This window comes from Aphelocoma coerulescens, chromosome 3, assembly GCF_041296385.1.
Source record: "Aphelocoma coerulescens isolate FSJ_1873_10779 chromosome 3, UR_Acoe_1.0, whole genome shotgun sequence".
NCBI classification, from domain to species: Eukaryota; Metazoa; Chordata; class Aves; order Passeriformes; family Corvidae; genus Aphelocoma; species Aphelocoma coerulescens.
In genome coordinates this window covers 14,400,078-14,428,029 of record NC_091016.1, presented here as the reverse complement: position 1 = coordinate 14,428,029, position 27,952 = coordinate 14,400,078, and the positions used below count along the sequence as shown (strand labels likewise).

Below are 27,952 nucleotides of genomic sequence, written 5' to 3'. Positions count from 1 at the left end.
GGGTTGAGATTAAAATTCTCTTTGTATTAGAACACAACCAGAATGTACTACATGGAAGTTTTGATTTTTTTTAAGGGACTTGAGAGTGAGAGTCTGATCTGCTATTAACTTCCCATTACTCAGGCAATTTCCACAGTGGTTTGATATCATTTACATCAGTGCAATTACCATTCACTGTATTGAATCATGCAAATTAAGCATATAACCTAGTTGGCACGACACAGGTGCTGTGTGTATGAAAATGTGCGTACATACATGACTGGCAGCACTCTTCAAGGATGCAATGGTATTCTCTTGAACTTTAGCAAGCCTGAAAAAAACCAAGAAAAAGGGTTTGTTAGGTGTCTGTTAGCACAGAATTGAAACAACAGAAATACAAATCAGAAGTTTTTGTTGTAGAGAACACCCACGTTTGATATTGAAGTGACTTAAATGGTTGCAGCTTTTTAAACTCTCTGCTTCCTCAACAGATGTCAGTGAAATGAAAATCTCCCCAGTCTAAAAAGCAAACAAACTTACTTAGCTGTTGTTGTAGAATTCCCTGCTCCCCTGTGTCCAACGTCCAGAGTTGTCCTTGGTTTCCAGTATTTTGCATATGAAGCCTGCATATCACACGTGTATCCCTGGATCGGTTTAATTATTATGTAGTCCACTGCAAGAAAAACAGCAATGCTTCAAACAGCAGATGGCTTTGAGGAAAGTTATCTACATCAGTGTTGGCATCAACTGTACCTCTCACTTTTCCAATCGTCTTCCTTGGATTTCTGCTCATAATAGCAAGTGTAAGAATTCCAGCACTCTTTCCGAGTTCTGCAATTGTGGATGACAGGAGGCAGGCAGAGCCTACATGACCTGGGAGCACATCATCTTGTACTACTTTCTCACCTAAATCTTCCTAAAAACAAAACAAACAAAAACCCAAAACCCCTACTGTTAGATATAAGTGAGAATTCTAAACAAACTCTTCTGTCTTGCTCCTCAGGACACAACACAAGTTTCTTGTGTGTTACAGAAAACACTAATTTCAGGCTAAAATTGTTTAATGTACCAGAGAGTTACAAATTACTATCAGGAATATGAAAATGTTGATGGAAATCTACAAAACTCACACTTGTCTTTGATATCCCTCACATTTGAAAAGCTTTTCAGATCAAAATTACATGCACAGAATAGTCTGTCTTCTAAAATGCCCAAGTCACGTTTAGAACAAAAATTAACTGGAATAATATATATGCTTAAAATGCTAAAAAACTTTGTATGCACTTGCAGGGAAGAACTAGCATGCAGAATGTGCACTTGACCATAGTCAAGTTCAGGAACTATGCAGATACTTCACAATTAAGACTGTAAGTGATCTTGAAAGCATTTTCAGACCAAAAAGAGAATGCTTAAAAAAAACTTTGTTCTGCATAAGTTGCTTTCTTTTAAAAAGAACTTCAAATATTAAGATCTTTCAGGGCAAAAAATAGTGCAAAATAACAGACACAGTGGTGAGGATCCAGTTTTAATTTGCACTACTTAGTTCAGAGAAATCTCTTTTGCTTATAACAAACATTTAGATTCGGTAATTGTGATAGAACTAGTTCATATACACATTGTTCAGGTTCAAGCAGGAGAAGCATAACTTAGCTTTGGTAAAGGATTAATATCAAACCAACCTAACAGCATGCAATACTGCACACACACAGATTCCAGGCTAATTTATACTGACTTCTAAATAAGCAGAACTGAAAAACTTTCTGTGGCACATCAAGAAGACTCACAAAACCCTTCTACAAAATGGGCTGGGAGTCACTAGTCTCATGCTTGTGTAAACAAATCCAAAAGATCAAGAATATCAGGCAGTAGCCCTGTTTCAAAAGTGAAATCTTCACAATAATTGACTCGAGCTCCAAAAGGCAGACTGCAGTTGCTTCTTAGGTGTAAAGAGACATACCTCAAAAAAATCAAATATTAACTCCAAGTTATCAGGCTCCATGGTTTGTATTGTGTATTCTATCCACCGGTCTGGCTGCAAAGCATAGCCACAGTCTGGCTGAGAGTGCCGACATTTGTAGTCATCGTCACTGATTAAGGAGAACTCCACAGTGTTTGCCATTTTCTGAGGGACAGTAGGGGATGTCTTCTCTTGGCCCTCTTCGTCATCATCCTTCTCTAGGCCTTCTAGGGTTAATTTTACTCTACTCAAGCAGAAACACAAAACAAATGGTTATGTCACTGGAGTGTCTTTGCAAATGATAAGGATTTAGGAAGAAGCTTGAGCAGAAGCTCGTACAACACAAGAATTCTTCTCACCATCACCATCCACAGAACAGCACCGTATCCAGCAGGCCCTCATGTGAGCAAGAGTTTGCAGCCATTGTCTAGATAATATTTTAGTCAGATTTCAGTGCCCAAGCCACTGCTAAAAGCTGAACTTGGGTAAATATAAAAACTCTACTAGTGGTCTGAGAATTGGAACTCCACCAGACTATTTGGGCTGCCAAACAGACAGCCTGCCTGTACAGACTGACACCCATAATGCCAACAGGTTAATGAAAGGCACTGAAAACTGCAGTAATCATCAAGATCCAGACTTGAACATTGGTGGCTGCTGATATATCTCTGTGATAAGGCAGTAAGTATACTCTCTTAGATGTAAGTAATAGAGGCTGAACTAATTTATTCTTTTGAAAAATCCTAAATGAGCATTTAAACTGAATGCAATTTCTGAAAAATCCTGGACTGAGAAGCATAAGCCTCTCCATAAAGACTCAGAATCCTTTATTATACAGAGCAAACCCTCCACACAAAATGAGTTACATCAGTGATGCAAGCATACATGAGTAACCCAAAGCCCTTCCTGCATCATAGACACAGCAGACAAGATAAAAGATTATCATTTATAGATGCCAATTCAGGAAAACTGAAGTCATATCTCAAAGAAAAACTTACAATCATAGAAATCTATTACACCAAGTCCACATTACTAATCCTCACAAAAAAATAAAACTAACAAGTCACAACACAGGTACTCCAGAAACTTGAAAAATGTCACTGGCATAAACAAGTGAGTGTCACAGAAACTATTGGACAGATCCAATGTTTTAGGACAGAGTATTGAGTGAATGCATCCAGCTTATCAAAATTTATTTCAACCATTTAGACAAGAAGCTGGTTTCAGAAATTGCCCTCTTTACCTGCTATAACATGCAAGGAAAAAAGGCAAAGCTGTAGAGAACACAATGTAAGTATTAAATCTACTGAAGAGTGTCATATTAAATAAACCTTCCCCTCATCAGAAAATCTGGAATTGGTTGGGAGAGGCAATCAAATCAAAACTGGAAAAAAAGCAATAAATCAAGTATCACAGAACCACAGAATGGTTTGGGTCGGAAGGGATCTTAAAAATCATCCAGTTCTAACCCCCCTATCACAGGCAGAGGCACCCACTCGACCACGTTCCTCCAAGCCCTATCCAACTTGGCCTTGAACACTTCCCAGGATTCAGCATCAACAACTCGGGACAACCTGTGCCAGTGCCTCACCACCCCCACACTAAAGAATATCCTTCTAATATCTAATTAACCCTGTCCTCTTTCAGTTTAAAGCCATTCTCCCTTGCCCCATCACTCCAGGCCCTTGTCCAAAGTCTCTCTCCAGCTCTCTTTATGGACTGCTGCAAAGGTCTCCCCAGAGCCTTCTCTTCTCTAGGCTGAAGAACACCAAATTTCTCATCCTGTGTCCAACAGCAGAGGTGTTCCAGCTCTCTGGGCATCTTCCTTGTCTCCTCTGGACTCACTTTAACAGCTCCACATACTTCTTATCTTGGGGGCCCCAGAGCTGGATGCAGCACTCCACGTGGGGTCTTACCAGCGCAGAGGGGCAGAATCCCCTCCCTCACCCTGCTGGCCACACTGCTTCTGATGCAGCTCAGGATGCAATTGGCCTTCTGGGCTGCAAGTGTGCAACAGTGGGTCACACTGAGCTTCTCATCACCAACACATCATCCAAGTCCTTCTCCTCAGGGCTGCTCTCAATCTCTTCTCCACCCAGCCTGTACTTGGGATTGCTCCAACTCAAGCGCAGGACCTTGCACTTGGCCTTGCTGAACTTGGCGATATTCGCACCTCTTAATCCTGTGAAGTTCCCTCTGGATGGCATCCCTTCCCTCCAGTGCAACTGCAACCCCCAGGTTGGTGTCAAACTGCTGAAGGGACACTCAATCCTATACTTTCCATGTCACCAACACCACCAGCCCCTGGGGAGCACCACTCATCCCTGGTCTTCACTTGGACATCAGGCTGCTGACCACAACACCCAGGGCAACCACCCAGCCAAATCCTTATCCACTGTGTGCAACAGTGCAGTCCTCTAAATACCAGGGCTAAGATAGCATTTCTGACAATTAACTGTGGAGTTATCACAATGACTGCTTTTTGAGGCACCTCTGCAGATAAAAGCTTCAAACTGATTTAAGTAAGAACCTAAGAGCCCTACAGTTCCAGCCAGAAAGCAAGAAACACCAAAACACATATGGAGTATGTATATAACACTTGGAAATTGGGCTATTAGCAACCCAAAATGAATTTAAAGGCTACATTAATTAAGAAAAAAAAAACAAAAAAAACCAACAAACCACTAGTATTGACAATTAACATGAGATAAATTGCATGCTGAGGCGAGCAGGCTCTTACCTAAACCTTGATGTTTTAAATTTCTTCTTAGATATCAGTACAGGGGGTTTCTCAGAATAATGCAGACGTAGCCTTATTTCTGTCTGACATGTCAGCCACCCAGCATCCACAGTTTCAATACCATCTATCAAAAACCAAACAAAAAGGAGAAGACCTTTTAGTAACTTATTTTAGGGACATCTAGGCAGTTCCTCTTGCCATCATCTTCCAGATAATCCTCCTTATCACCAATCTTGTTCTACAGTAATGCAAGAGCAAGTCTTGGGGGCAGCCTTTCCCCAGTCTTTCTGAAGGTCCCAGAACAGACCACAGATGCTGCAGTTGTTTGCTGGCTTTTAGAGGGATTAAGCAGGAACAATGATCACGTGCCAACTGTCTGCAGGACAGCACTGAGTATTCCAGTGTTAATTTTAGATATATGCTATCAAGAGCTGAGTTAGGTCTCCAAAGGCAGGACTAACCTTCCCTTGTCTTGGGATCTCTCAGTCTATGGAATAATACTGACAGGAACCCTGAAGTTTCATAAGCAATTAGAGGCTCCCTATTTCCGTTGAGGCACAGCTGTCCAATTAGCTCATCACAATCAGCGCCAGTGAAGCAGTGTAAGTCTGCAGGACAGGGTATAGCAACAGTTTTGATGAAAAGCATGGAGAAACCTCAACCTGAACATCAAAACAAGGAAAGCCTACAAGCAGGAGGACCAGAAACACAAGCTGCAAACCAGGTGCTGAAGCAAACCCCATAGTTTTGAAGAGTTCCTAAAGAGCCAAACTTATCATTTGATGAGGATGGAAAAGCTTGAATACAAGACGTGTGAGGTATGATAAGGAGTTACTTTCAGAGTCAGAGGATTGAACATTAGGTGAGAGGTGGCTCAGAACTGACAGAAGTGAGACATTTGTGCACATACAAGAACACGAAGTGTGGGCTTACAAGAACCTTTTGGCAGCTGCATCTCTAACTGAAGAGGCAGAGTGGGTATATTCAGTGTGAGTGACAATGTTATTCTAGGCATGAGGAGTTTTTCTAAGGCTAGGTATCAGGAGAAAGCTAAGTCTATTCTGTGTTTTCAAAAATATATGCTCATGATTTAAAGTTCCCAAATTTCAACCTTTAACACCATCAGAGTGACAACACTTCAAGTCTTCCTAGCAGTCTTACTACCATAAGAAGGGATAACAGCCTGAGTGTGAATGCACAAATGCTGGATACAAATGTAACTGTAAAAGCAGAGAAAACTATCACAGGCAATTCTTCTCAAAACCTATCTCAAACATTTTTAAATTACAAGACTTTACCTTGTTTAATTTAAATTCATGGTATAGAATAAAGGTTAATGTATCTCACTTACTACAGATTCCAAAGTGTCCATCGTCGACAGTAATTTCATTTTCTAGAATTAAAAGGAATGGAAAAGAATGGAAAAAAATTAATTAGTATTCACATTTAAAAACCATTGCCAAGTTAAATTAATTCTACTTTTCCACTTCACTTCTAAAAAGTGTATCTAAAAAAAGGCAGGAAAACTGAAAGACAAAGCAGCATGTTTTTTGCAATCTTCTATAAAGATTGATCCCAATTTATGCTTTTCCTCAGTTTCTGCACGAAAAAACAACCAACACACAAAATGCCACATTTCACCTAAAGTAATCGGAACTGAGAGTAAAAAGGTTACACAATTTTCTGGCTTGCTGCACTATTTTGCTGATATCTACATCCCACTAGTATCTAAGATGCTTTACTTGTCAAAGCAGTGTCAAAGACATGAAAGTTTCTTGCAAACATACAAGTTTACCCTGCTGCACATTCATAGTTAGAGCTTTTAAATCGAGTTAGTCACAATTAAAATGCTTATTCTGCCCACATGACAGAAACCAATCTAGCATGAAATATTGAAACCACTCACTTCACACTTACTTTTATCCTTACTCTTTCCAAAGCTTTAATAACTGAAATCTTAAGGCACTAAGTAAATTCACCAGCATTAACAGAACTGCAACAGTCTAAACAAACCATACATTTCTCAAAACATTAATCTTCACATAATTTTGTCTCTACAGTGATTAATCCCTTTTTTTCCCCTAAGAATCATAGGGCTCCTAACCTAATTTTTTAATAACCACAGGCAACAATTTAGGATTGTAATGACCCAGTGCTAACATAGCTGTCTTTGCTGCATTTTCTTAAAAACTGCTTATGAAGAATTGAGTATTACTTGGGAAAAAAAAAAATCCCAACTGTTTGGAATGAAGTAGCCTAAATTTAGAGATAAAGTCTAGGCCCTAGCAGAGGACAGGCTGCTTCCCTTATCAATTACTGACAAATACAGAAATGATCTTCTTACAGGAATAGAAACACTACTAATTCAACTGAAATTAAAAAAAAAAAAGGCAAAGGGAGAACAGAACGTGATCGTGGTACTATTCATGACTAACAAACAGTTTCTTTGATACCACCTTCTTTCTAAAATACATTTTCTCAAGTCATTAGATAGTTTTTAACAAATGTGAACTTCTAAGTGTGGAGAAAATAGTATTTTTCATGTGCTAGAAAAGACAGTGCATAAAACATGCCATAGCAGCATAAGAGATCTAAACTACAAGCTACATTCAAAGGTTATTTCAGTCACTCTTAAACTCCAAACTTTTTCCCTGTTCAGAAAGGCATTAGTAACTTGTATGTAAGTCTGCATGCCACCCTTTCTTTCTTTCAGCAAAATACATTTCTGCTAAATTGCCGGGTAAATAAGTCCATTCATGTTCATCCATTTACTTAAAGAAGCCTAATAAAACATTTTTAGTTTAAAATTTTACTAATTAAATAGTACTTAAATAAAAACAGCAGTGACTTCACACCCTCCCCCCCATTTTTGCTAAATAAGATAATATGGATCCTTAGTCTCAAAGAATTAAACTTACAGAAAATTATTACAATTCCAAATTAATTAAAAAACCAACCCACATAATCTTAAGGATGACAGCAAAGAATTTCACATCCACTCCATTTTGAAGCCACTTATATATATATATACACATATATATTTTGAGAGTAAGGCCCATGTTGTGCAAAGAAAAAATCTATACCTCCCACACATTAATAAATTTAAGTATTTTAAAACTAAAGCTATCAATCCCTCTAAACCAGTGTGCAGCATATCAGCAATCTTATGCATATGCCTCAAACAGATGCAGTTGATGCCCATACCTAAAGGGGTAATTGATCGTGGTTGTAGATGAGTCTCCCACGTGTGAACTATGACTTCGCAGGGACCATCGATAGTCTGTAATTTAAAAGTTAAATGTCTGCAATAATTTCTTTTGTTAGATCTGACTTTGTACCCATGAAGCTGTTTGGGATGGTTGTGAACTAAACTTAAGAGACTTAAGGAAGTAAAAGAAGAAGAAGAAGAAGAAAGAGAGGGAAACAGAGAGAAAGAGACTGAAGGAGAAAGAAAGAAAATAGATGAGGCTTCTTACCCCTGCAACTGCTGATGACTCTATTTGATGTGTTGTGAATACATATGACAAAACTTGTGACAGTCTGACATGGCAGAGAAGTTACATGGAATCATTAAACCTTTACTGATTACAGGTACTCTGCTGGACTACTTTAGTTTCCTTCTGATACGAAAAAAAAAAATCTCTGAGCTCATTAAGAGTGCTCATTTTGTTCTCAAGCTACAGCAACAGACTGTGAAAAAACATACCCCACATCTCTAATTGCAAACAGCACTCAGCATCTACTCATGCACATAGCAGTTGCAGGGGTGTGTTCTCCTTCATAATTTGCCTTACTAAATTCAAAGGCTACAAAACACAGTTATTTTAGTTGTGATACTAGAGAGCAAGTTATTTACCATCTAATTAAAACATAAGTAATTGAGCCAATCAGTCAGCAATGAAGCCCTTGCAGTCTATTCCAGTTGGAGCAGGATAAATTAGATTCTTTCATTAACAAAAAATATTGTCCACCAAAAGAATACATTTGTTGACAAACATAGCCAAGACTCAGATAACCAGAACAGTAACACAGTCTCTTCTTTCAGACCAATTTAAGTTTGAAATAGCTTTCTAGGTAAAAGCTTTTAGGTAACCACAACTTAACAACAAAGAATGTGCCTGATTCCCAGCTCAATCACCCTAAGAAGTTTCCCCTAGCATGGCACAGTTGTTACTACCAGATGTAAAAACCACTGTCACAAACCTGCAGTTTGTCATTTTGGTGGTTTGGGCCTAAGTAACTCTTATTTCCAAAAATATTTGCTACTATTGCCAAAGACATGGAAGCTTCAACGCCAGCTCATCCCAGTACCTCAGGTTCTTGTTTAAACAGATTTCAGACCCACAGGGACATCCAGACAAGCTTCAAACTCAGCAGTATAATCACACAGGACCACAATGCTTTGTTCCATTACAGCTCACCCAATAAATTCTTTACATGCAGATGGGATTTCCTGACATACATTGACCACATTTAATCTACCATGCCTTTGGGTGACTTAACAGCAAATGCCAAATATTTAACAGGTGCTCAGTAGGACAGGTTTGTTCTGTGAGTCTCAGCTAAAGCAGTGTTCCTAACGAGTTCAGAGGCATCCACACTTAAGGGTCATGTCAGAATAAAACACATATGCTTAGTTGTGTTTTGAAGACAGAATGCAAGTAAAATATAAACAAAATTATATTATTGCATCCAGTTTGTTCCTGTTACTTGGTCTTGGTTCTGAACTTCTCACTGCTGCCACAATGCCCACTGTTGGGATTTCTAGAACAGTAAATAATGAGAAGTTTCTTTCCCCTTCTTTCACAGCACAGTGACATTTGCCTGTCACAATCACAGTTTCTAAAGCTGCAAACCATGTTTGTCAGCAGGGAGGCTGCCATTTCCTCCCACCATGCAGGCATGCAAGATCTCTGACAGCAGCTCCCAGGAACATGTGCACAACTTTAGTTTCTGAACCTGGGCAGTGCAAATCTTCCTAACATGGATTAAGCTGCTTTCTTCAGAAGGTAAGCAAAGGTTTTTCCTTGTAAAACCCCCCAACATGTTGTATGAAAATGCCAATTTATTTCTTACACTACTGTAATTGTCCATTTTAATTTTAGGTTCTAAAATGATGAATGAATTTGAATAACATTATCCCAACAATAAGGACACCATGATGGACACAGCACAATTTCCTCTCCTGAAAGGAAACAATGGATTGATTGTGCATTTAATCCCAGGAACCCTCAACACTTTCCATACTTAGAAGAGCCAAGCAAAGCTACCTGGAAAAAAAGGGCAATGGATTAGAGAACAGGCACAGACATCACTAAGAACCCTCTCAATCCCTGCTCAGACCATCTCTGAGTTCATAGGCATTTTAAAAATGTTTTAATTACATGTAACAGAAACTATTGTTAAAATGAGGTGAAAATAGTAATGTCATTTCCATGGCATATACTGACCACATTTGAAAAACAGCCCAGTTGAGCAGCAGAACTAAATGATGTGTCATCAATATTAATAGTATGGTAATGTTGCCTAAAAGGAGAGTCTCTGGAGGACAGTCTTAAAAGGGCATCTATTCAAATGTCACATCAAGCATCTCATGGGCAGTATGCTGAGGTAAGTGGCACTGTGGATCCTTTTCTACTAATACAGACACATATTTTTTAAAAGCTAACACAAACATTATGTTGCTTGATCTTGACTAGCTGAACATCTGATGCAATTTTAAAGCTTTTAAAGGCCATTCAAGAACTTCCTTTAAAAATCAAGTCCTCTCACATTATGAGAAGCTGGGGCCTCCCCCAGCAGTCATTAGACACTTTGGAAATTAAGGGTAAAATGCCTATCTAGCATAATGGTTCAAAGGTTCAAAGCAGATGCACCATCTGCATGAAGTGCCTGGGTACTCAGTACAATTAAAATTTAAAATTAAAGAATGAAAGCACTTCTGTGGATGTTTAAATGGTAATTTAGGAGATCAGTTCCAAGGTTCCTGATTCAAGGCAACACAACAGAGTAGGCATTAGAGAGGGGGGAAAGCTCAAACCAAATCTTAAAAGCGCCACACAAACACATTTATCCAAGTGCACTTTACTAATTAAAACTATGTTTTAAGAATAATAATCTACTTCAGTAATATGAAACAGCTAAATTAGACTTAATTGCTAAAGCTGCATTTCTGACCAAAATCTCTCTGGATTTCTGTACCATGTAGAAGACAATAATTAAGCACTAAACTAAATAATTAAAGCCATTCAGCCATCATATCTAACTTGCAAGGCAGCAGCACATAAAAGTCACCTGGCAGGAAATGCTGAGCTCAGTAGAGATTTTATAGCTCTAGTATTTCCAAGAACAGTTTCACACACAATCTGCTGTCTCAACAGATAATAATGCTTTTGTTACTATCACAATAAACATGGGTTCTTAATCTAGAAAAAGCTTTTCTAAGGCAATAATTGCTGAGTCTCAGTCTAAGTTTCACCTTTATTACCATAGTCCAGACACTAAACGGATTTATTTGCTTACATTTAAAAAAGTAAATTTAACTCTCATTTGAAACCTCTGTAATTAAGAAGCAAGTGTGAAAAATGTTCTCCAATCCAGTTTTTAAAGTCCTACTCCATGCACAGATAGCTTAGTTCTTTCACACTTGCCTTGAAAGAAGTAACCCTGAACTTGAATGCTTATTTACTGTTTTAAAAGCAAATACAGAACATAGCTGAACAGAATGAGATGTGTTCCTTACTAAGGTTTTCAAATATGCATCATACAAACATGGCATGTAAAATTATTCTACTAAAACTAAGATATACAGAAGACAAATTCCAACCAAGGGAGTTGTGGTGTGCCTCACACCCCCTCATAACCCACCACCTCTGCCACTGCAACAGAAAGTGAGTGTAGAATAAAACCCAGGAAGATCCTCACAGGGAGCTCACTGGTACCAGACTATGTTCAAAGAAAGAACAACCTCAAGCAAAATAATTTAATTTACCATCTTATTTCATCCAAGTGCGTGTATCTATTTTTCTTTTTAAATGGTTAAGATCAAATGTTTGCAACACAGTAAAATCTCTTGATATGCAGGAGCCAAGACCCAACACCAATTTTATAGTAAAATGTTCTTTGTATACCTATTTTTGTATTCATGCAAAAATTCTACAAATTTCAATATATTGAGTATTTAAAAAAAACCACCTGCTTTATTTACATAACCACAGTTATGTTAACACCAACATGCTTCACTACAAACAAGACTGCCCATTACATCATACTATCATTCAAGTAAAAAAATTTTAAGGTCAAATCATATCTTTTTAAAGGGAGGTGAGAAAAAGACTTGGGTTTTTTCCCCCCCCCATAAAATCTCAATTATTCTATTTTCACATCTAGCCTGTAGCACTACTATGGATCATCTGGGAACTACCATTTCTCTGTGTAAACATGTGTCACCCCCATCTCTGCCACCACGCCCAACTCAAGCATCTTCAGAGATGCAGCTGCTGTAGAAGGGAACGCTAACTTCAGGTGGATCTGTCTTCAGCATGATTTACTAATTATGTGATGTCAAATTCACACACTCAGACTCGAACATATAGTTAAGATTACACTGTTATTTTACTACACATAAAATTGCACTGATATAAAAAACTAAGTATCAGAGACCATATACTGCCAGCTTGTCAAATTTAGGAGAATAATCACATGCAACGTCTAATGAAAAAAAACACTGAAATAAAAATATTGAGACTAATTTAACTTAAAAGTATCTTTTTGTTATCAGGGTTTCTTTAATGCTAAAGTTCTCCATATAGTGTCTCACTTGCACTATACTGTACATGATATTCTTGTTACTTTAGCATCGTTCTTCAAAAGGTTTACAAAAAGAGGAAGAAAACATTTTACCTGGATTTCTTTTCTTCAAAAGACTTTATTTTACCAGAAATAAACTCCTGTGCACTTAACAGGTACAAGCCAGACACCACTAAGTGGATAACCCTGTACCCCAGGAATTCACATACTTTGTTTGGCAGGGTGGTTTCCCTTTTTCCTGCTCTTTACATTTTAGGAGCTCTTTATGCTGGTATTGCATAAAAGTCATACTTACCTTGGCAGACTCTGCATCACACGGTACATAAAGTGTGCACGATACAGAGCACCTACTCAAAGAAACACACTCACCAATACAGAGGGTAAACTTTTGCAAATGGTAAAACAGAAATTGTATTGTGTATTGTCTATGGCTCAGTCTCTGCTCACTAACTCTGCTTTGTGAGAGTGCTATTACTTACATTGCTTACATGTGCAAAAAAAAAATATAAGCATTCCATCAGAGATGCTAAGCTGTAAGAATTAATCTACTTCTGGCCTCAGTTTGACCTCAGCAAAAGAAAACTATTATTGGCCTTCCCTTCTTTTGCCTCAAAGTACCAATTTAAATACCAGTTTCTGATTAGACTATTTCACATGCTGTAATGAAAAAAACAGAATTGTGCTTCATTTGAAATAAGTATCCTTCACTGAAATGATTTTTAGTGAAAAAAAGGCTGACAAAAACTTACATGCTCTTGACAGTAATTTGAAATTTTTAAAAGATATTGAGGAGATGATTCTGTAACTCCTTTCACATTTAGCTACAGCCTCCATAATCCCAGTTTCAATGAGGAACTAAAGCCCAGGGTGAATAGCTACAGGATATTAATAGAATAAGAAAGACAGCAAAGGCAGCATTAAATTTCTTAAGGTTATGACTTGTTATTAAGAAAACAGTTCAAGAGTAGCTGCTTATTTTCCCAACTTGGCCTAGCTTTTTCCTGGATGCAGCCTCATTCCATCTGAAGAACTTCCCCCTACCCAAGTGCCATGTTTACAGACCAGTACGCTGCCACATACATTAAACTCTAATTTATAAAACTTCAAGTCATATGCAACTTTAACATCAATACCTGTAAAAACACATCTGTCTCTGTCTCTTGGGTGTTATTTTTCCCTCCAAGCCGTGCAAATACCTATATACAAACATACAGAGAACAATGGGATGCCTCATCCCTTGTTTCACCTTTTCACTTCAAGAGATTAACTTATGTTAAATTATGCAGCACAAAATCTGGTAAATATTTCTCATGCTTCACAAAAAAAAAATCTGCAGTGATTTCAAAAACTGTAGTAAATCAGGCAAATTTTAATACACCTCCTACACTAATCATTTTTCTCCTACTATCACTTGCTTATATGGAAGCTATAGATATCATATACTATCACATTCCTTCCATGGATCACTTGAGACCCATGCCCTGCTGAAGCCCATATTCAATTCTAACTATGAGAACTTCACCATATTATTTAAGCTTTATAAAAAATGTCAGGGATTTCTTTACCACTGAAATTTTTAGAACACTAACACTGGTAAAAGAAAGGAGAGAATATAATTAAAAATAACAGCATATGGTAATGTATTTCCAGAAGTGAACTGTGAGTATTTCCACAAATGTCTTAATGTTTCACATGTTGCAATTCAAGACTTATTTCTAAAAAATCTCATGTTTAACTCAGGAAATCCTTTTGTATTTAAGTATGGGAATTTTCACTAGGGATGAGACAACTCAAAGTAGAAAAGGTTGTACATACCCTAGGTTCTAGAAAGTATCCTTTAAAATACCGATACTGAACAGGAACTCCTCTTGGAAGCTCTATGGTAGCTTTCCATGTTTTCTCAAGTGTCCTGTGGAGAAAAAATAAACAACCAACCAAAAAAAACAGTTTCAAAATACAGCCTAACAGCCATCTCAGGTATATGTCTAAGTAATATTCTAAAATAAAATCAAGTGTATTGTTGCAAGGAAAGTTACTATGAAGTAGCTTAGTCAAACATGCACAAAACACGAGGTGTACTTAGAATTGAAACTGCACTTCTTGATTGACATATCTGAAGTGCTCTAAGAGAGCAAGAACTCTCATCCCCATTCAACAGATGGAGAAAACATGAAGTAATTCAGAGACTCATCCAAGATCACACAGCAAGTCACTGACAGAATTACAAACACAGCCTGCAAGCCCTATTTTCCTGCATCACACGAGCTGCCATAAGCTGGCACCATTTTAAGAAAATACTGAATTCTTCCACTGCATTTAAACTTCCTTTATGTACACTCATGTTTATACACACATCCCTCCCCCTAAGAGTTTTAATGCAACTCTCACTTTAAATAATCTTCTCCCCATCACTTTCTACCACAATAATAACTTGTTTATAGTGTTTACCCTCTTTTTATCCTATACATCTCCTATAACCTGCTGCACAGCCATGGGACTGAGAATTATCCCAAAGCAATTTCCTATTCGAAGTGTCTACAGCTAAACTACTGAAATGCCAGCCACAACTGCAGAAGCATCATCTGTAACTAGAAAAGCACACCCGAGTTTAATGTTGTCTTAAACATATTCCTAAGCATTTAAAATGTTCAAGGGCAACACAAGAAATTCGGGAGTGCTACTGACAGTACATGCAGCTCAAGAGTTTACAAACTCTAAGTCAGAATAAATTCATTGCTCCAGAACTCTGGTGCTACCTCAAATGGAACAAGTTAAAAAAAAAAAAAATCAAAAAAGAAGAAAAAAAATCCCCAAAACAAAACCAAAAATCACAACCAACTTACACATCCCCAGGCTGGAGGACCACTGCGGCTTGGGGATTCCAATTTCCCAGAGCACTGCAGCTCCCGCATATTGCAAAAACCTCTCCTAAAAAACAGAAAGAAGCCCACAGTCATCATTACTCCAGGCTAGATGACATTAAAAAGTACATCCACAGTCAAACTTTCAAGTATTTCAAATATATACACCAGAATCAGTCATCTAAAATCCCTCCTGTCTGTTCAGAAAGGAATGTTACCCCACCCAAAACTACAACAGCATTTTCTTCACCATGCTAAGGATCTGCGAGAGGGACTACTGACAACCCCGGCCCTTAAACAGGATGGCTCCCAAATTGATATTAAGTAATGCTGTTCAAAACATCACTGGGAATGTGGCAGGCAAATTTTCACAGTAAAATGATTAATCTCAAGATAACAGAGTTATTTTCCTAGATACTCTGTATTTTTAATTATATGTACATATTGCCTCAAATTCACACCAACAATTTAGAAAGCACAGACAAACAGGAGGTTGTTGGCATTATTCCCAAGGCAACATATCCAATTCATTTGATTTCCAAGAGAAATAAAGTTAATTTGGCTGCTATCTTTCAGTTTTTACCAGACATCAAAATGTAACACTGTTACACAAAAAACCCACACGAAATTGTCACACTTATCTGAATGCATACATAGATACAGAATCCAAAAGGTCACAACAGTATATTTACTTTTGGGATATCTGAAAGTGACCATTGCAACTTACCCTCGTTTTTAATATAAAACCTATATGTATCTGACTGTAAGAACAACAGTTGTAAGTACTGATGGAAAGAACAAATTTGTGTTTTGCTCTTGCAGGGTTTCAACAAAGATTTTTAGACATAAGAAATAAAAAGCTGTTGCAGAATGAGAAAATATGGTGTTTTAAAGTATAGTTAGGCACTAGAAAAGAATGATGCAAGCATCTACGACTGTTATTTCCTGCTCTCCAAGTGAATAGTGTGGGGGACACAATAATCCCAAGACACAAAGAAGACAAGCTGTATGCAACAAGTGTACACCACCTTTTCCTAAGCCACTAGCACAGCTGACACTTCAGAGTACAAAGTTATAGTTTTGACGATGTCCTTATGCCTCTAAAATCATGTCCATTTTCTCCAGTTAAACTAATAAGGGATACTACAAGGCCTGTTTATGAAAGAAACCTCTGCAGACTCAGGGGTTGGAGAAAGTCTACAGAAGACAGAAAGTAAGATAATTTTTCTCTGAAAGCAGCTTACTGAAATAATTTTAGATAATACCTTGAATTTCAGTCTTTTTTTTTTTTTTTAAATCTTCTGTTGTAATTCATTAAAAAAAAGAAGCCCAAGCTTTCTGGATGCTCACTGTAAGTATACAAATACAGACAAACATCTGCAATCTGAGTATATTTAGTATGCAATTCCCTGCAAAAAATTGCCTATGTCAGGTGCTTTCCCTTTTCCACCCTATCCTGAGGCCCATGATGATTTGTTTTTGCAGGGAGGAGATAAAGCAGGGAGGGAAGACCACCTGAACACCACACAGGTAGAATTTCTGAGTGGAGATATTAAAAAGAAGCTAAAATTCTTTTAATGACTCTCTAAAACAGCAGTACTTAGCACATCTTCGTGTACACACAGCCAACCTTTGAAGTGCCATCTCATTATATTCCTCTTAATAGGTGCCAGCTGGAATAGTTCTTTGGGCTCCCATTTTAAACAAACATGTGTGAACATCCAGTGACCACCTCTCACTCAGTAAGGAGCCACACACAAAAGGCAACACTTGAATATGATGTTGGTCTTGGGTTACAAGGTAGGATGCAACCAGGGGTATGTATTCTATCACCACCTTCATAAGCTGTTAAAACCAGGTGGAGCAGTGCTCTTTATCTCTTCCAGGACACATCCCTGGTAACACTCTCTGGGAGATACCTTCTGTTACTTTTCCTATTAAATTGTAGTTCTGAGTTGGGATGTCCCCTTGGTTTGTTTTCAAACTAGCACAGACAGGCAGCCACCCCCAAGCTCCCTTCAACAACCACACTGAGGCTGAGCTAGGATTTGTAAAACACTGCCTTAATTATCCCAGTAAAGCCAAAGTGAAATGCATAATAAACTGCCTTCTCATAGGCAATTCTGAACCAGTGGGATTTGGCTTGGGTTTATGTTTTGAGCTCAGGGGTCCTCAGCTTCTCCCCTCTCCTTGTCATGGAATTCAAGGCTGCTCCTGGCAGAGCTCCTTCAGCTACAGCAAAGAAGGCTAATCTAAGCCTTCTGCCCCAACTCAAAGACTGCAACAGCCTCACTGATCCAACAATAAAATAAAATAAAAAATCCCAACAATACCAATATTATCATAAGCAGAAGCAGCCTTTTGTGTCACCTCTTCATGCTGTATTTCCAGATAATTCTTTGTGAACAGCCACTGAGGATCTAGTTCTCACTAATCCTACTTTTCATTGCAGATATTATTAGTGCAAGAAGAAGTTATACATCCAAAGCCAGCTTTGCTAGTGACAGTGCCATCACACCTGTGGAAGCAACAGTGCAAGCAGGACAAAGAGAGCATAGCTTGCAATACTCCATGGTACAGCCACACCAGTGCTATACAGTCTCACTTGAGCGAAGGGCAATCTAATCTAAAATTTTAAAATTTTCTCCATTAGGCTATAAGAAACTCTACTCCTTACTAACAGCTTTATGTCCACACTGAGTGTCAGTTTTCAGTTCCCAAATGCCAAATCACGAGGGAGAAACACAGGGGAGGTCTAACACAGGGCAGATGTCAAAACCTGTAAAATGTTTTTATCATTTTCTTCCCCACCAACTACAGGAGACACTTCTGCCATCTGGTATTGGCCTGTCACAGGAATTTTGCCAATCTGCTCCCACATTCATCTGCTTCTCTTAGGCAACCATCAGTTACTTTTTTGGTGAACTTCTGTGCAGGTTTTGGCTGGGGTAGAGTTAACTTCCTTCACACTAGAGAGTATGGGCTGTGTTTTGAATTTGTCCTGGAAGCAGTGCTGATAACAGAGGGATATTTCAGTTACTGCTGGGCAGTGATCACAGCATCAAGGCCTTTTCTGTTCTCACCCCACCAGAGAGGGGGCTGAGGGTACATAAGAAGTTGGGAAGGAGCACAGCTGGGAGCAGCTGTGAGGACCTTAGTTACCAGCTGTGGTTAAACCACACCACCTTCCTTCCAAGTCCCTGAAGATGAAGACCGGTAATATGCACAATTTATCACACCAAATTATCACCAAATCTTCATGTTCTACCTGCTGTGATACCTTGTGTTCCTCACTTGGACTACAGAAGTTATTCTACTCTTTTTTTGCATAGACAGAATACCAAATTAAGCTGCATATTTTTTCTGTCCTGAACTTCTGCCAGAGGTCACATCTTGTGAGAACTTTCAACAGGGATGCAGAGAGAATAAAAAACAGAACAAACATGTCAATGTGTGCCTAAATATCATGGTTCAGAATACAAATGCTCATTTCCAGGGAATAAAAAGATACTAGAGAGAGAAGATTTTAAACCAATCATAGCCATGTCAGTTAGCATCAAAATCTCTAGCACATGATGAAATTGTTTGGAGAAAGAGGTAAAAATTATTTCCCAATTTTCATATTCATACATGAAATGCCTTAATATATTTTACAATGATTTATAATGTTGGTATTTGAACTAACACATACTTTTATCTCTGAGGAAAACAGACAAGACAGCCTTTGAACACTCTTCTATTAAGTTTTCTCCTAGGTAAACCATACAAAATGGAAAAAGCATGATTTGAGTACCTGCTGCTGATGATCCTTTTACTTCAAAAGTGACTTGACAAGAGGTCATTTCTGCAGAACTTTCGTCTCACAATAGTTGAAATCACCTATAGTGGGAGGAAAAAGATAGTAATTTGAGGAAGAATCACTACATTTGTTGCTGTTCTAAGTAAGAGGAAACATAAAACCCACCACTTACAAGGAAATAAGCCACTTGTGATACTACTGTTTGAGTGAGCAGTAGAAGTAGAAAGCTCTTTAAAAGCAGCTGCAGACCCAGAAAACAGCATCCAGCTGCAGAAGGCACTACTGCAACACTGGCACAAGAAAAACACTACTAAATCAAGTATCATCTGCAAGAATCAGTATCCTGCAGCATTTATCAGTCTTCAGCTGAGATTTTTCAAAACTCTCTTTTTGGCTAATTTTGCTTCCAAGGAGGCCACTGAAAGGTTTTAACACATTTAAGATTATGACCCTTGGCAAACAGTAACTTCTGTCTCATCTGTGCTATTCTTCAGCATCCTCTTCAAAGCACAAGGAAGTTATCACAGAGCAGCACAACCACCTTGCAGGAACAGGGGGAACAACCCATAACAGATGAGAGCTCTCTGCTGTCATTTGTTCACCACTGCAGACTCTGCCCCTGTATTTCCAGCCTTTCACAGGAAGCACGAGCAGCAACTGGAAGCACCACACAGCCTTCAAACCAGCACAGCAGGGAGAGACTGCCTGTAGCCAGGACAGCAGCCGGAGGACTGACTCTGCCTCAATTTTCTCCTCCAATACACAACAACTTGACAGAAAAAAACCTGGCAGAACCCCACTCTCACCACTACAGCAGAAACACTATTGATGTATCATATCCTCCTGTATTATTTACAAAACCAGTAGTCATAGCAAAGTCCGCATACAGATGTTGCTAGACTGTCATCACCCAAGTATACCCATCTGGACAGGGGCTAGAAAATAATTATACTAATTATATGCAGAATAAACTCTGCAATGGTTTCAATTAATCCATTTCTTTACATCACTGTGGGGGGCTTTTTGTTCTCTGTGTGTTTTGTTTGTTTGTTTTTTAACCAAGCAAGTAGAATGTTACTATTGCTATTTTAGAACAGGACAAAAAGCACTTTATTTCAGTACAACCTTGGTCAGCAATCCTTTAATAGCAGCTTTAATAACAGCATCAAGAAGAACTAACAACGCTAAAGAAAAATCTGCTTTTCATTAACTCTACTACGACAAGGGGAAGCCCTTGCCTTCAAAGGGCACAGGACAGTTAAAAATGCCTTGAAAGCAAAAGACAGATAACACATGGGGCAGGGGGGAAGATCATCACCAAACCTCATTCCTTGTGGACATTCAGAATGTCATTGCAGGTATTTAGCCTTCAGAACTGTTTCTTCTGGGTCTTCCTCTCCTCCTCCTCCTCTCAATTATAACTCTTCTCTATTCCTATTATAACTACAGCTGCCTTTACCTTACGTTCCTTTTTCTCCTCCTTTATTTTCCCTCTCCATGTCAAGGAAGATGACTTTTCAGTGGTAAAATGAGAGCAAGAAAATAGTAGAAATATACATGTTTCTGGTCACATACTCAAATTCTGCACTTGTCTTGTCTTTCACAAGTCACATTATTGCAAAGGATAAAATCCCAGACTACTGAAGGTAGAAATAAGCACAGTTGATAACCAGGAATTCCATGAAGGGCACTCCCTTGAGGAACTTTCTCACGTGTGTGTCATTAGTTGGTGCGTGTGTTAAGTGACACGTTCTAGCATTTATTTTTAGCAGTTATTTACAGACAGAGAACGACAGCCAAGTTTCAGTGATGAAACTGGGACTGGACTCATGAAATTAGTCCAGTATGACAAAAAAATCTCAGTGTAATGCAGAGAATATAACTTACTAGTGAGCATTTATGATGGTGCTGAGTAGTCAGGGCCTTGGCTGTGTTCACCAACTGCCCTTGCTTCAACAGCCTTTAACTGAAAGGACAGAGGAGCCAAAGGGGAAATGAAGTAGGCAAAAATGCCCTGTAAAAGTCTACAAAGCAGGAAAGCGAAAGCTGAAGCCTACACCCAGTTCCACAAGGCAAGAACATGCTTTTGGCTTGTTTAAAAAAAAAAAAAAAAAAGCTGTTTCCAAAGTCAATGCAAGGCTCAAAATTAAACTTCACAAAAACCAGCGTGTCTGTCCTACTGCAAATTAACTAACTACCCAACTGTTCCTAGAGAAACATCCAAAATCCTCCTAAGTCTATAAAGCTTTTAGCCAATCTTGTAAAAATTCTATGTACCTACTTGCAAGACAGGTGTGGACTTTTCTAAACTGCCTAGTAAAACCGTTTTACTTTTTTATAAAGCAGTAACCAGTTGTAAGGAGGTTTTGATAAACTGACTTTGTAAAATTGCCAAAATTCTACCCAAAATGCATTTTATCTCAAAAACCTATTCAACCTACCCAAGGGATGTATGAGGAAAAGAAAAATTCCACTTTACCAAGCAAGGGCACGTTTTTTCCTAGCAGAACTGCAAGTACAGTTGCACTTATATTTAGGGTCAAAGTACCACCCCTCATTCTGAAGAAACATCTTTTCTAGCAGAGCACTGAACGCAAACACACAGCAAGGAAAAACCAGGGCTTGCTCCCCACACCTGTAAATATGGATTTTTAGGAGAATGCAAAAAATCCTCGGCTCCTCAGAGCCCCTCAGAGGGGTCATGTTGTAACTGCTGTGGGGAACTGAAGCAAATTATAAACACTTCCTGATCAGCAAATATTAATAAAATCAATTGAGCAGATATACAAACTAGGAATCCTTGTGCAACAATCCTCTTTAAACAACCTCTAAGCCCAAAAGTAATAAAGCTGAATTCACATCTGCTGCAGCTACAGGCATCCAAATGGTAACTTGCATGCAAACAATTGCTCCTCTTCCCGTGTCCCACTTCCTCCCTCTCTTTAGTCAGCTTTTACAGACTTCAACCACATGCAAGCAAGCAGTGAATACTTGTATCTCAGTTTTCCCCATGGGGAAGACACATCACCCACACATCACCCAGGTAGAGACTCATCAGCACTTCAGTACAAAAAAAGACCCAGCAAAAAACAACAACAAAACAAACAAAACAACAACAACAACAAAAAAACCCAAAACGACCAAAACCACAAAACATTAATAGGAAGGAAATAATAGAAAATCCAAACTCTCCCCTCCTTGATTCTAAAAGAGAGTTTCTAGAAAATACAGGTAAGGAAGAGAAGATGGCATAACACAATCAACTATTAAAGTATCACAAATTATCACAGTTTTCCTCTAAAATGAGGTAGTAAAGGTCATCATAGATGGGGAAGACCAAAATATTTTTTGGTTGTACGCAAAAATATATCAGGACACGGACTTAATTTATTCATTCAAAGCTTGAATTTCATTTGAACCTTCTGGATTACAGGTCTGGTGAAATATTAAAACCCTTCACAAGCCTTCAGCTTTAGTGGATTATTCTACCCCACCCTCAATTTCCCTAAGCTTTCCAATATGATTTAAGAGGTGCTGGCTGCTTGCTGTACCATATCTCACATGTTTTTTCAGGCTTAGCTAAATACACACCAAGTAATTTGGGGCAATCCTGGAATATAATAGCCTAGATGACAAACACTGAACAAATTTCAGTCATAAAAATTCATAGCAGCCACGAAGCCAGATTACCTGCTCTCTACTCAATACGAGTGATATTTTAAATAGCAGCTTGAACAAGTTTTGATTCTAGTGGTCCAAGGGCAGGCTTGAAGTACAATGGGATTTTTTTTTTTAACTGTGGAGACTTACAAGCCTGAAGGCCTTGAATTTTGTTGCATGGACAGAGGGCTTTCTTAATTAGGAAGGGAATGCTTCAAGCAACTACCTCAACAGATCTGAATGAAAAGCTGATTTTATCAACTCTAAGTTGACTGCAAGGGCTGCAGAATGGCTGGTTACACTTAGCATATCCATTGAAGATAATCAGCATTTAACTGATAATTGTGCTGGTAAGAAAGCATCAGACTCACACCAGTGTGTCCCATTTCTCCCCTTCTCTCCCCACAAAAAGCCACCAATCTCTATAATAAACTAATAGTAAAAATTCCTGATGCAAAGCTATCAACCCAAAACTGTCCTAGGTAACATTCTATTTTAAAATGACAGGATAATACACAACACAGGTTTTTCTAATGAGATCAAAAATACAGCTTACAAAATACCTTTTTAATGAGTGATTTTTTTTTAAGCTAGTAAATTTTATAGGTACTTAATGGGATTTTTCAAAGGTAATTAGACAACTAAAATGAGACAATGTAGAACACAGGTGCCACGAAGTATCTGGAATGCATTTTAGTACTTTCAAACACCTGATTTTTAGTGTAAGGATGCTTTTCACTGCTGTATTACTGAATTTGCTTAGTTAGCTGCAGAAAAATGAAGTCCATCGTATTGGGTCTGGCTGAGAGGGAGTTAATTTTCCCTACAACAGCCCTCACAGTGCCGTGCTTTGTACTGGCAACTAGAAAGGTGTCGATAACACAGCAGAGTTTCAGCAGTGCTCACACAGCATCAATGCTGTCTCTCCAACATTCCTCACTATCACCAGGAGGCTGAGGGTGGGCAAGATCCTGGGAGGAGACACAGCCAGAACAGGTGACCCAAACTGACCAAAGGGACATTCCTTATCACATGGCATCTGCTCAGAGATGGACAGATTTAAAAAAAAAAAAAAATTGAAGAGGAAGAAAAAAGAAGGGAAAAAAAAAAAGCTAAAAGAAAGGAGGGCATTTGTTATTTAAGACATCTGTCTTCCAGAGCAACCACTACACATACTGAAGCCCTGCTTCCCTAAAGGGGAAGTAGAGAATAAAATCTTCTGTTTCCCCTTGCTTCTGCATACATGATTTTTGCTTTATTAAACTGCCTCTGCCTTGACCCCTGAGGCTTTTTCCACCTTTCTCCCCCTGGCCAACCCCCTGAGGAGTGACAGAGCTGCTTGGTGGGCAACTGGCACCCAGCCAAGGTCAACGCAGCAGCACCGTCTGTGCACGAACAGGCTCTTTCATAATGTTAGCACACGTTTCATCACAGATCATGGTGCACAGTCCTGAAAGTGCACAACCCAAAAAGTAAACATGCTCAATGTTTTCAAAATATCTCTCCATCTTCTGCATATTAAGATAAAAAGAGAAAGGACTAGAAGGCTAGAGTATTTTGGCTTTTCCTTTTGTCATTTTAAGATGACATTCTCCACCTTAAGAAAAGAGACTTATGAGATGTATCAACACCGAGGAGAGGCCAACTCCTTAAGGCATCAGGCTGAAGCAGGGAAAAGGTGCCACAGTCCCAGCCAAGTCATTTGACAGCTGGAAGGGCACACTGGTAGCACCGGGGCTGACACAGAGCACCCCTGGCAGCCTCCTTCATGAACCATGAATATGAACACTGCCAAGCACTGCTGGAGAAGGTCCTGTACTCAGATTTTATCTTCTTAAAAGCTGTGCTACACACAGCAATAGAAAATCCACCACGCATCAGATCTGCTGCTGTGCTGAACAAAGAAAAGATGCGAGCCTAAGATGCAGACTGTGACGTTCCAAAGACAGTGAGTCATACTGGATGAATCTTGTAGTATGATGAACAGATTTTGTTGCATGTGGTCAGTCCTAATAAGCATCAGATATTACAGAATACATCTAAAGCAACAAATTGGGTATGTAAGAAAATTATGTAACAATAGTTGACAACACTTGGATTTTAGAACAGCGTCAGAGGATATATTTGTCAGGGCATTCCCTCTAACAACTGGGAGAGAATTTTTAGAAACAGCATTACAGCATCAACTCCTTCATATTCAACCAAACAACGAGAACATTCTTCCTGCCCCCTCATTCCCCCCTGCTGCACCTTGACTGCAGGAGCAAGGACGACCAGAAAGTCAGCGGGTCTCTCCTGCATTGCAGTGCTAACACTGGACAGCAAACAAACTTGCAAGAAGATCTGGACGTGCTGTTCTATTCAAAGGCTGAAATTTTACCAACAGGCTTATGCTGACATTTAGAAAGCAGCAAAGCCCAAGTGATACTTCTGAAATTACATCATGTTAATGCACAACAATTGAGAAAAATATCTTTAAGATTCTATTTTCAGTATCAATTTAGTTCCCCATGTGCAGGGCCAAGTCAGCCCTGGTAATCAAACACAAGACCCCTAAACAAACACAAGATCTGTTCACCTACAATGTGTCTGCTTTGTTTTAAGTAACAGTAAGTTAATTCTTTTCAGCATTTGGTAAATACCTGTCCACGTGACAGACTCTTCCACCTCAGCTATGTCACAGCAGTTTTGCAAAGTTCTTGGAACAGACAGGAAACAGCTGGGGCACGTTTGTAAGTGAAACAGAACAGCATCAGTCTGATTCCTCTTTTCTGAAGTGTTGTTTATTATTAACGTATGGCTGACAAGATCTTAGGCAGGGAGTAATTTAGCTCTCTGTGATCAGACCAACATTCCTCACTTAGGAACGACTTGGACAAATAACATGTATAATGCTCCCCACAGCTCTCAAGAAACCACTTTTGTGACAGGTTTCCAAAGCCTGGATCCATTCTGTTGAGGAGCCACATGCTTTACTGAAAGATTAATTATGTGACAGCTCAGACTACCAGTGCCTATTCAAGACCAACAGCATTCTCCTATTTTTTTAATATCTTATATAGTTATTTTACAGGAAGCAGTGCTAGAATAGAAATATATATGATAAAAAATTATTCTACTTATCAACTATTTCACCCCACCATTAACACTTAAAATATATTGAAGGCTAACCTCCATCTAGCATCGCGTGCTTTGATAAATTAAAACACTAATACTAACAAGACAAGCTATTAACTTAAAAGGAAAAAGAGAAAAATGGAAGAACGAATCTGTGCCTCCTGTGCCTGGTCAGGGTGTAAGTAAGAGATTAACTTTTAAAGTTCGGATTAATCTAGAGCTGCCTCACTAGCGCCTATACGATCAATAACATCAAACCACGAGCCGGCAGCATCATCGCTGTGTTCCTTCAGTTCAGAGCCGAGACAAAGAGCAGCGCAGCGCACACTCCCCACTCCAGGCAGAGCCCAGCGGCGCCGCAGTGCGTCCAGCCCGCCGCCCCTCGCTGCCCGGCGGGACACGGACCGAGGGCTCCCCGCCGCCCCTCGCTGCCCGGCGGGACACGGACCGAGGGCTCCCCGCCGCCCCTCGCTGCCCGGCGGGACACGGACCGAGGGCTCCCCGCCGCCCCTCGCTGCCCGGCCGGACACGGACCGAGGGCTCCCCGCCGCCCCTCGCTGCCCGGCGGGACACGGACCGAGGGCCCCCCGCCGCCCGCACAGCACCACCCGCAGCGGGAGCCCGGCCGGGAGGCGGCACGCCACGTCCCCGGGCCCGCCCCGGCCCGGCCGCTTGCATAATGCCGCAGCCGCGGGACCGCCCCGGGCCAGCGCTTTAGGCGGGGACGAAAACAAACAGAGCCGCTGGCCCCACGCTCCCCGGCCGGCAGCCCACCAAGCCACCTCACCGGGCGACAGCCGAGGCCCAGCCAGGCAGCGCCGGGAGCGCGATGCGCCCGCCTCCCTCCCAGCACAGCAGCCCCGCCGCGGGCCGCACAAAGGCACACAGAGCCTCGCTCTTCCCGTCTCTCAGGGAACCTGAGGGTGACATCCCGGTCCCCGCACGACGCGCTCCTCCCCCGCGTCCTCTCAGATAACGCACCGGCCCCGCGGGGAGTGCGGCACCGCTCCCTCAGCGCCCTCTCCGTGCAGGGCTCGAGCAGACAGTGTTCAGCCGCACCGAACGTCCCCCCGTCCGCCACCGCGCAGCCCCACCGCGACACGCGGCCGGCGGCACTGACCAACCTTGGGGAGCGGAGCGGCGCTCCCCGTCCCCGCTCGCTTTGTGCGGGGCTGCGGACGGCGCAGCCCGGGCTCCCCGCCCCTCCTGCCGGGGCCGCCCGCCGGGGGTGGGGAGGGGGCGGCGCGGCCCCAACCGGTTCCAGCCGCCCCCCGCCGGCCACGTGACCTCGCCTGCGGCCCCGCCCGCAGCCGCCGCGGCCAATGAGCGCGGGGAAAGCCGGGCACGGGACGGGTCGGGGCCGGGCCCGTTCCTCGACAGCAGCGGGGAGAGGGGGCGGGCCCGGGGCGGGGCTGAGGGGGGCGCGGCGAGTGCACGGAGCGGGGGCAGGCGCAGGGGGGCTGCGAGGAGTACGGGGGTTGGGGGGCCGCTTGTGGCCGCCTGCTTACGGCGGGGGAGCTCTACCCTACCCACCTCTCCCGAGAGCCAAGCACCAGCGCTTCCCCTCGCCATCCCCCCGGTACCCTCCTCAGAGAGCGCGGCGCCGCTCCCCCAGCACTCTCCCGACGCCGCAGCGCGACCCGACCTCCTCCAGGCTCCAAGACCTCCTCAGGAGCGTGCACCGACCGCCTCTTGCCCCCACCGCTCTACCGCACCCCTGCTGGCCCTGCGCCCCCTAAGCCGGCGGCGTGCACTGACCTGGCCGAGCGCTGCACCCGGCTGCCCACGTCTTCGTGCGGGGCTGCGAACAGCGCTGGGCGGGTTCTCCTTCGCGCTGCCCGGGGCCGCTGACAGCGCGGGGAAGGGAGAAGAGAAGATGGGACGGCGTGGCCGGCAGCCGGATCCAGCTGCCCCGGGCGCACCGGGATGGGGCGGCCACGTGATCCGCCCCGCTGCCGCGTCACCCGCCGCGGCCCTGGCCCCGCCCCTCCCGCCGCAGCCAATCAGGACCGGGCGGGAAGGGCGGGAGG

At 41.2% G+C, this 27,952-nt stretch overlaps 1 protein-coding gene across 7 annotated transcripts in view; it reads right to left on the bottom strand.

Moving 5' to 3' along the window:
* The window catches only part of GPCPD1 (glycerophosphocholine phosphodiesterase 1), a 43,556-nt gene extending 15,689 nt beyond the window's left edge, over positions 1-27,867 (bottom strand). Inside the window, exons 1-12 of one of the 7 annotated variants that reach the window (XM_069009138.1) lie at positions 27,681-27,867; positions 19,140-19,225; positions 15,329-15,413; positions 14,301-14,394; positions 13,619-13,681; positions 7,881-7,956; positions 6,028-6,069; positions 4,677-4,800; positions 1,937-2,180; positions 733-895; positions 520-652; positions 256-310 (exon numbers count right to left, since the gene is read on the bottom strand). In XM_069009138.1, coding sequence (XP_068865239.1) covers positions 256-310; positions 520-652; positions 733-895; positions 1,937-2,180; positions 4,677-4,800; positions 6,028-6,069; positions 7,881-7,956; positions 13,619-13,681; positions 14,301-14,394; positions 15,329-15,413; positions 19,140-19,188 — 1,128 coding nt within the window. In that variant the 5' untranslated portion in view covers positions 19,189-19,225; positions 27,681-27,867. Of the gene's footprint in view, positions 1-255; positions 311-519; positions 653-732; positions 896-1,936; positions 2,181-4,676; positions 4,801-6,027; positions 6,070-7,880; positions 7,957-13,618; positions 13,682-14,300; positions 14,395-15,328; positions 15,414-19,139; positions 19,226-19,317; positions 19,989-25,447; positions 26,400-26,903; positions 27,007-27,046; positions 27,151-27,680 lie in introns of those variants that run through there. The other 6 variants (XM_069009140.1, XM_069009141.1, XM_069009144.1 and 3 more) reach the window with 6 other exon arrangements.
* Between the last annotated feature and the right edge of the window lie 85 nt (positions 27,868-27,952).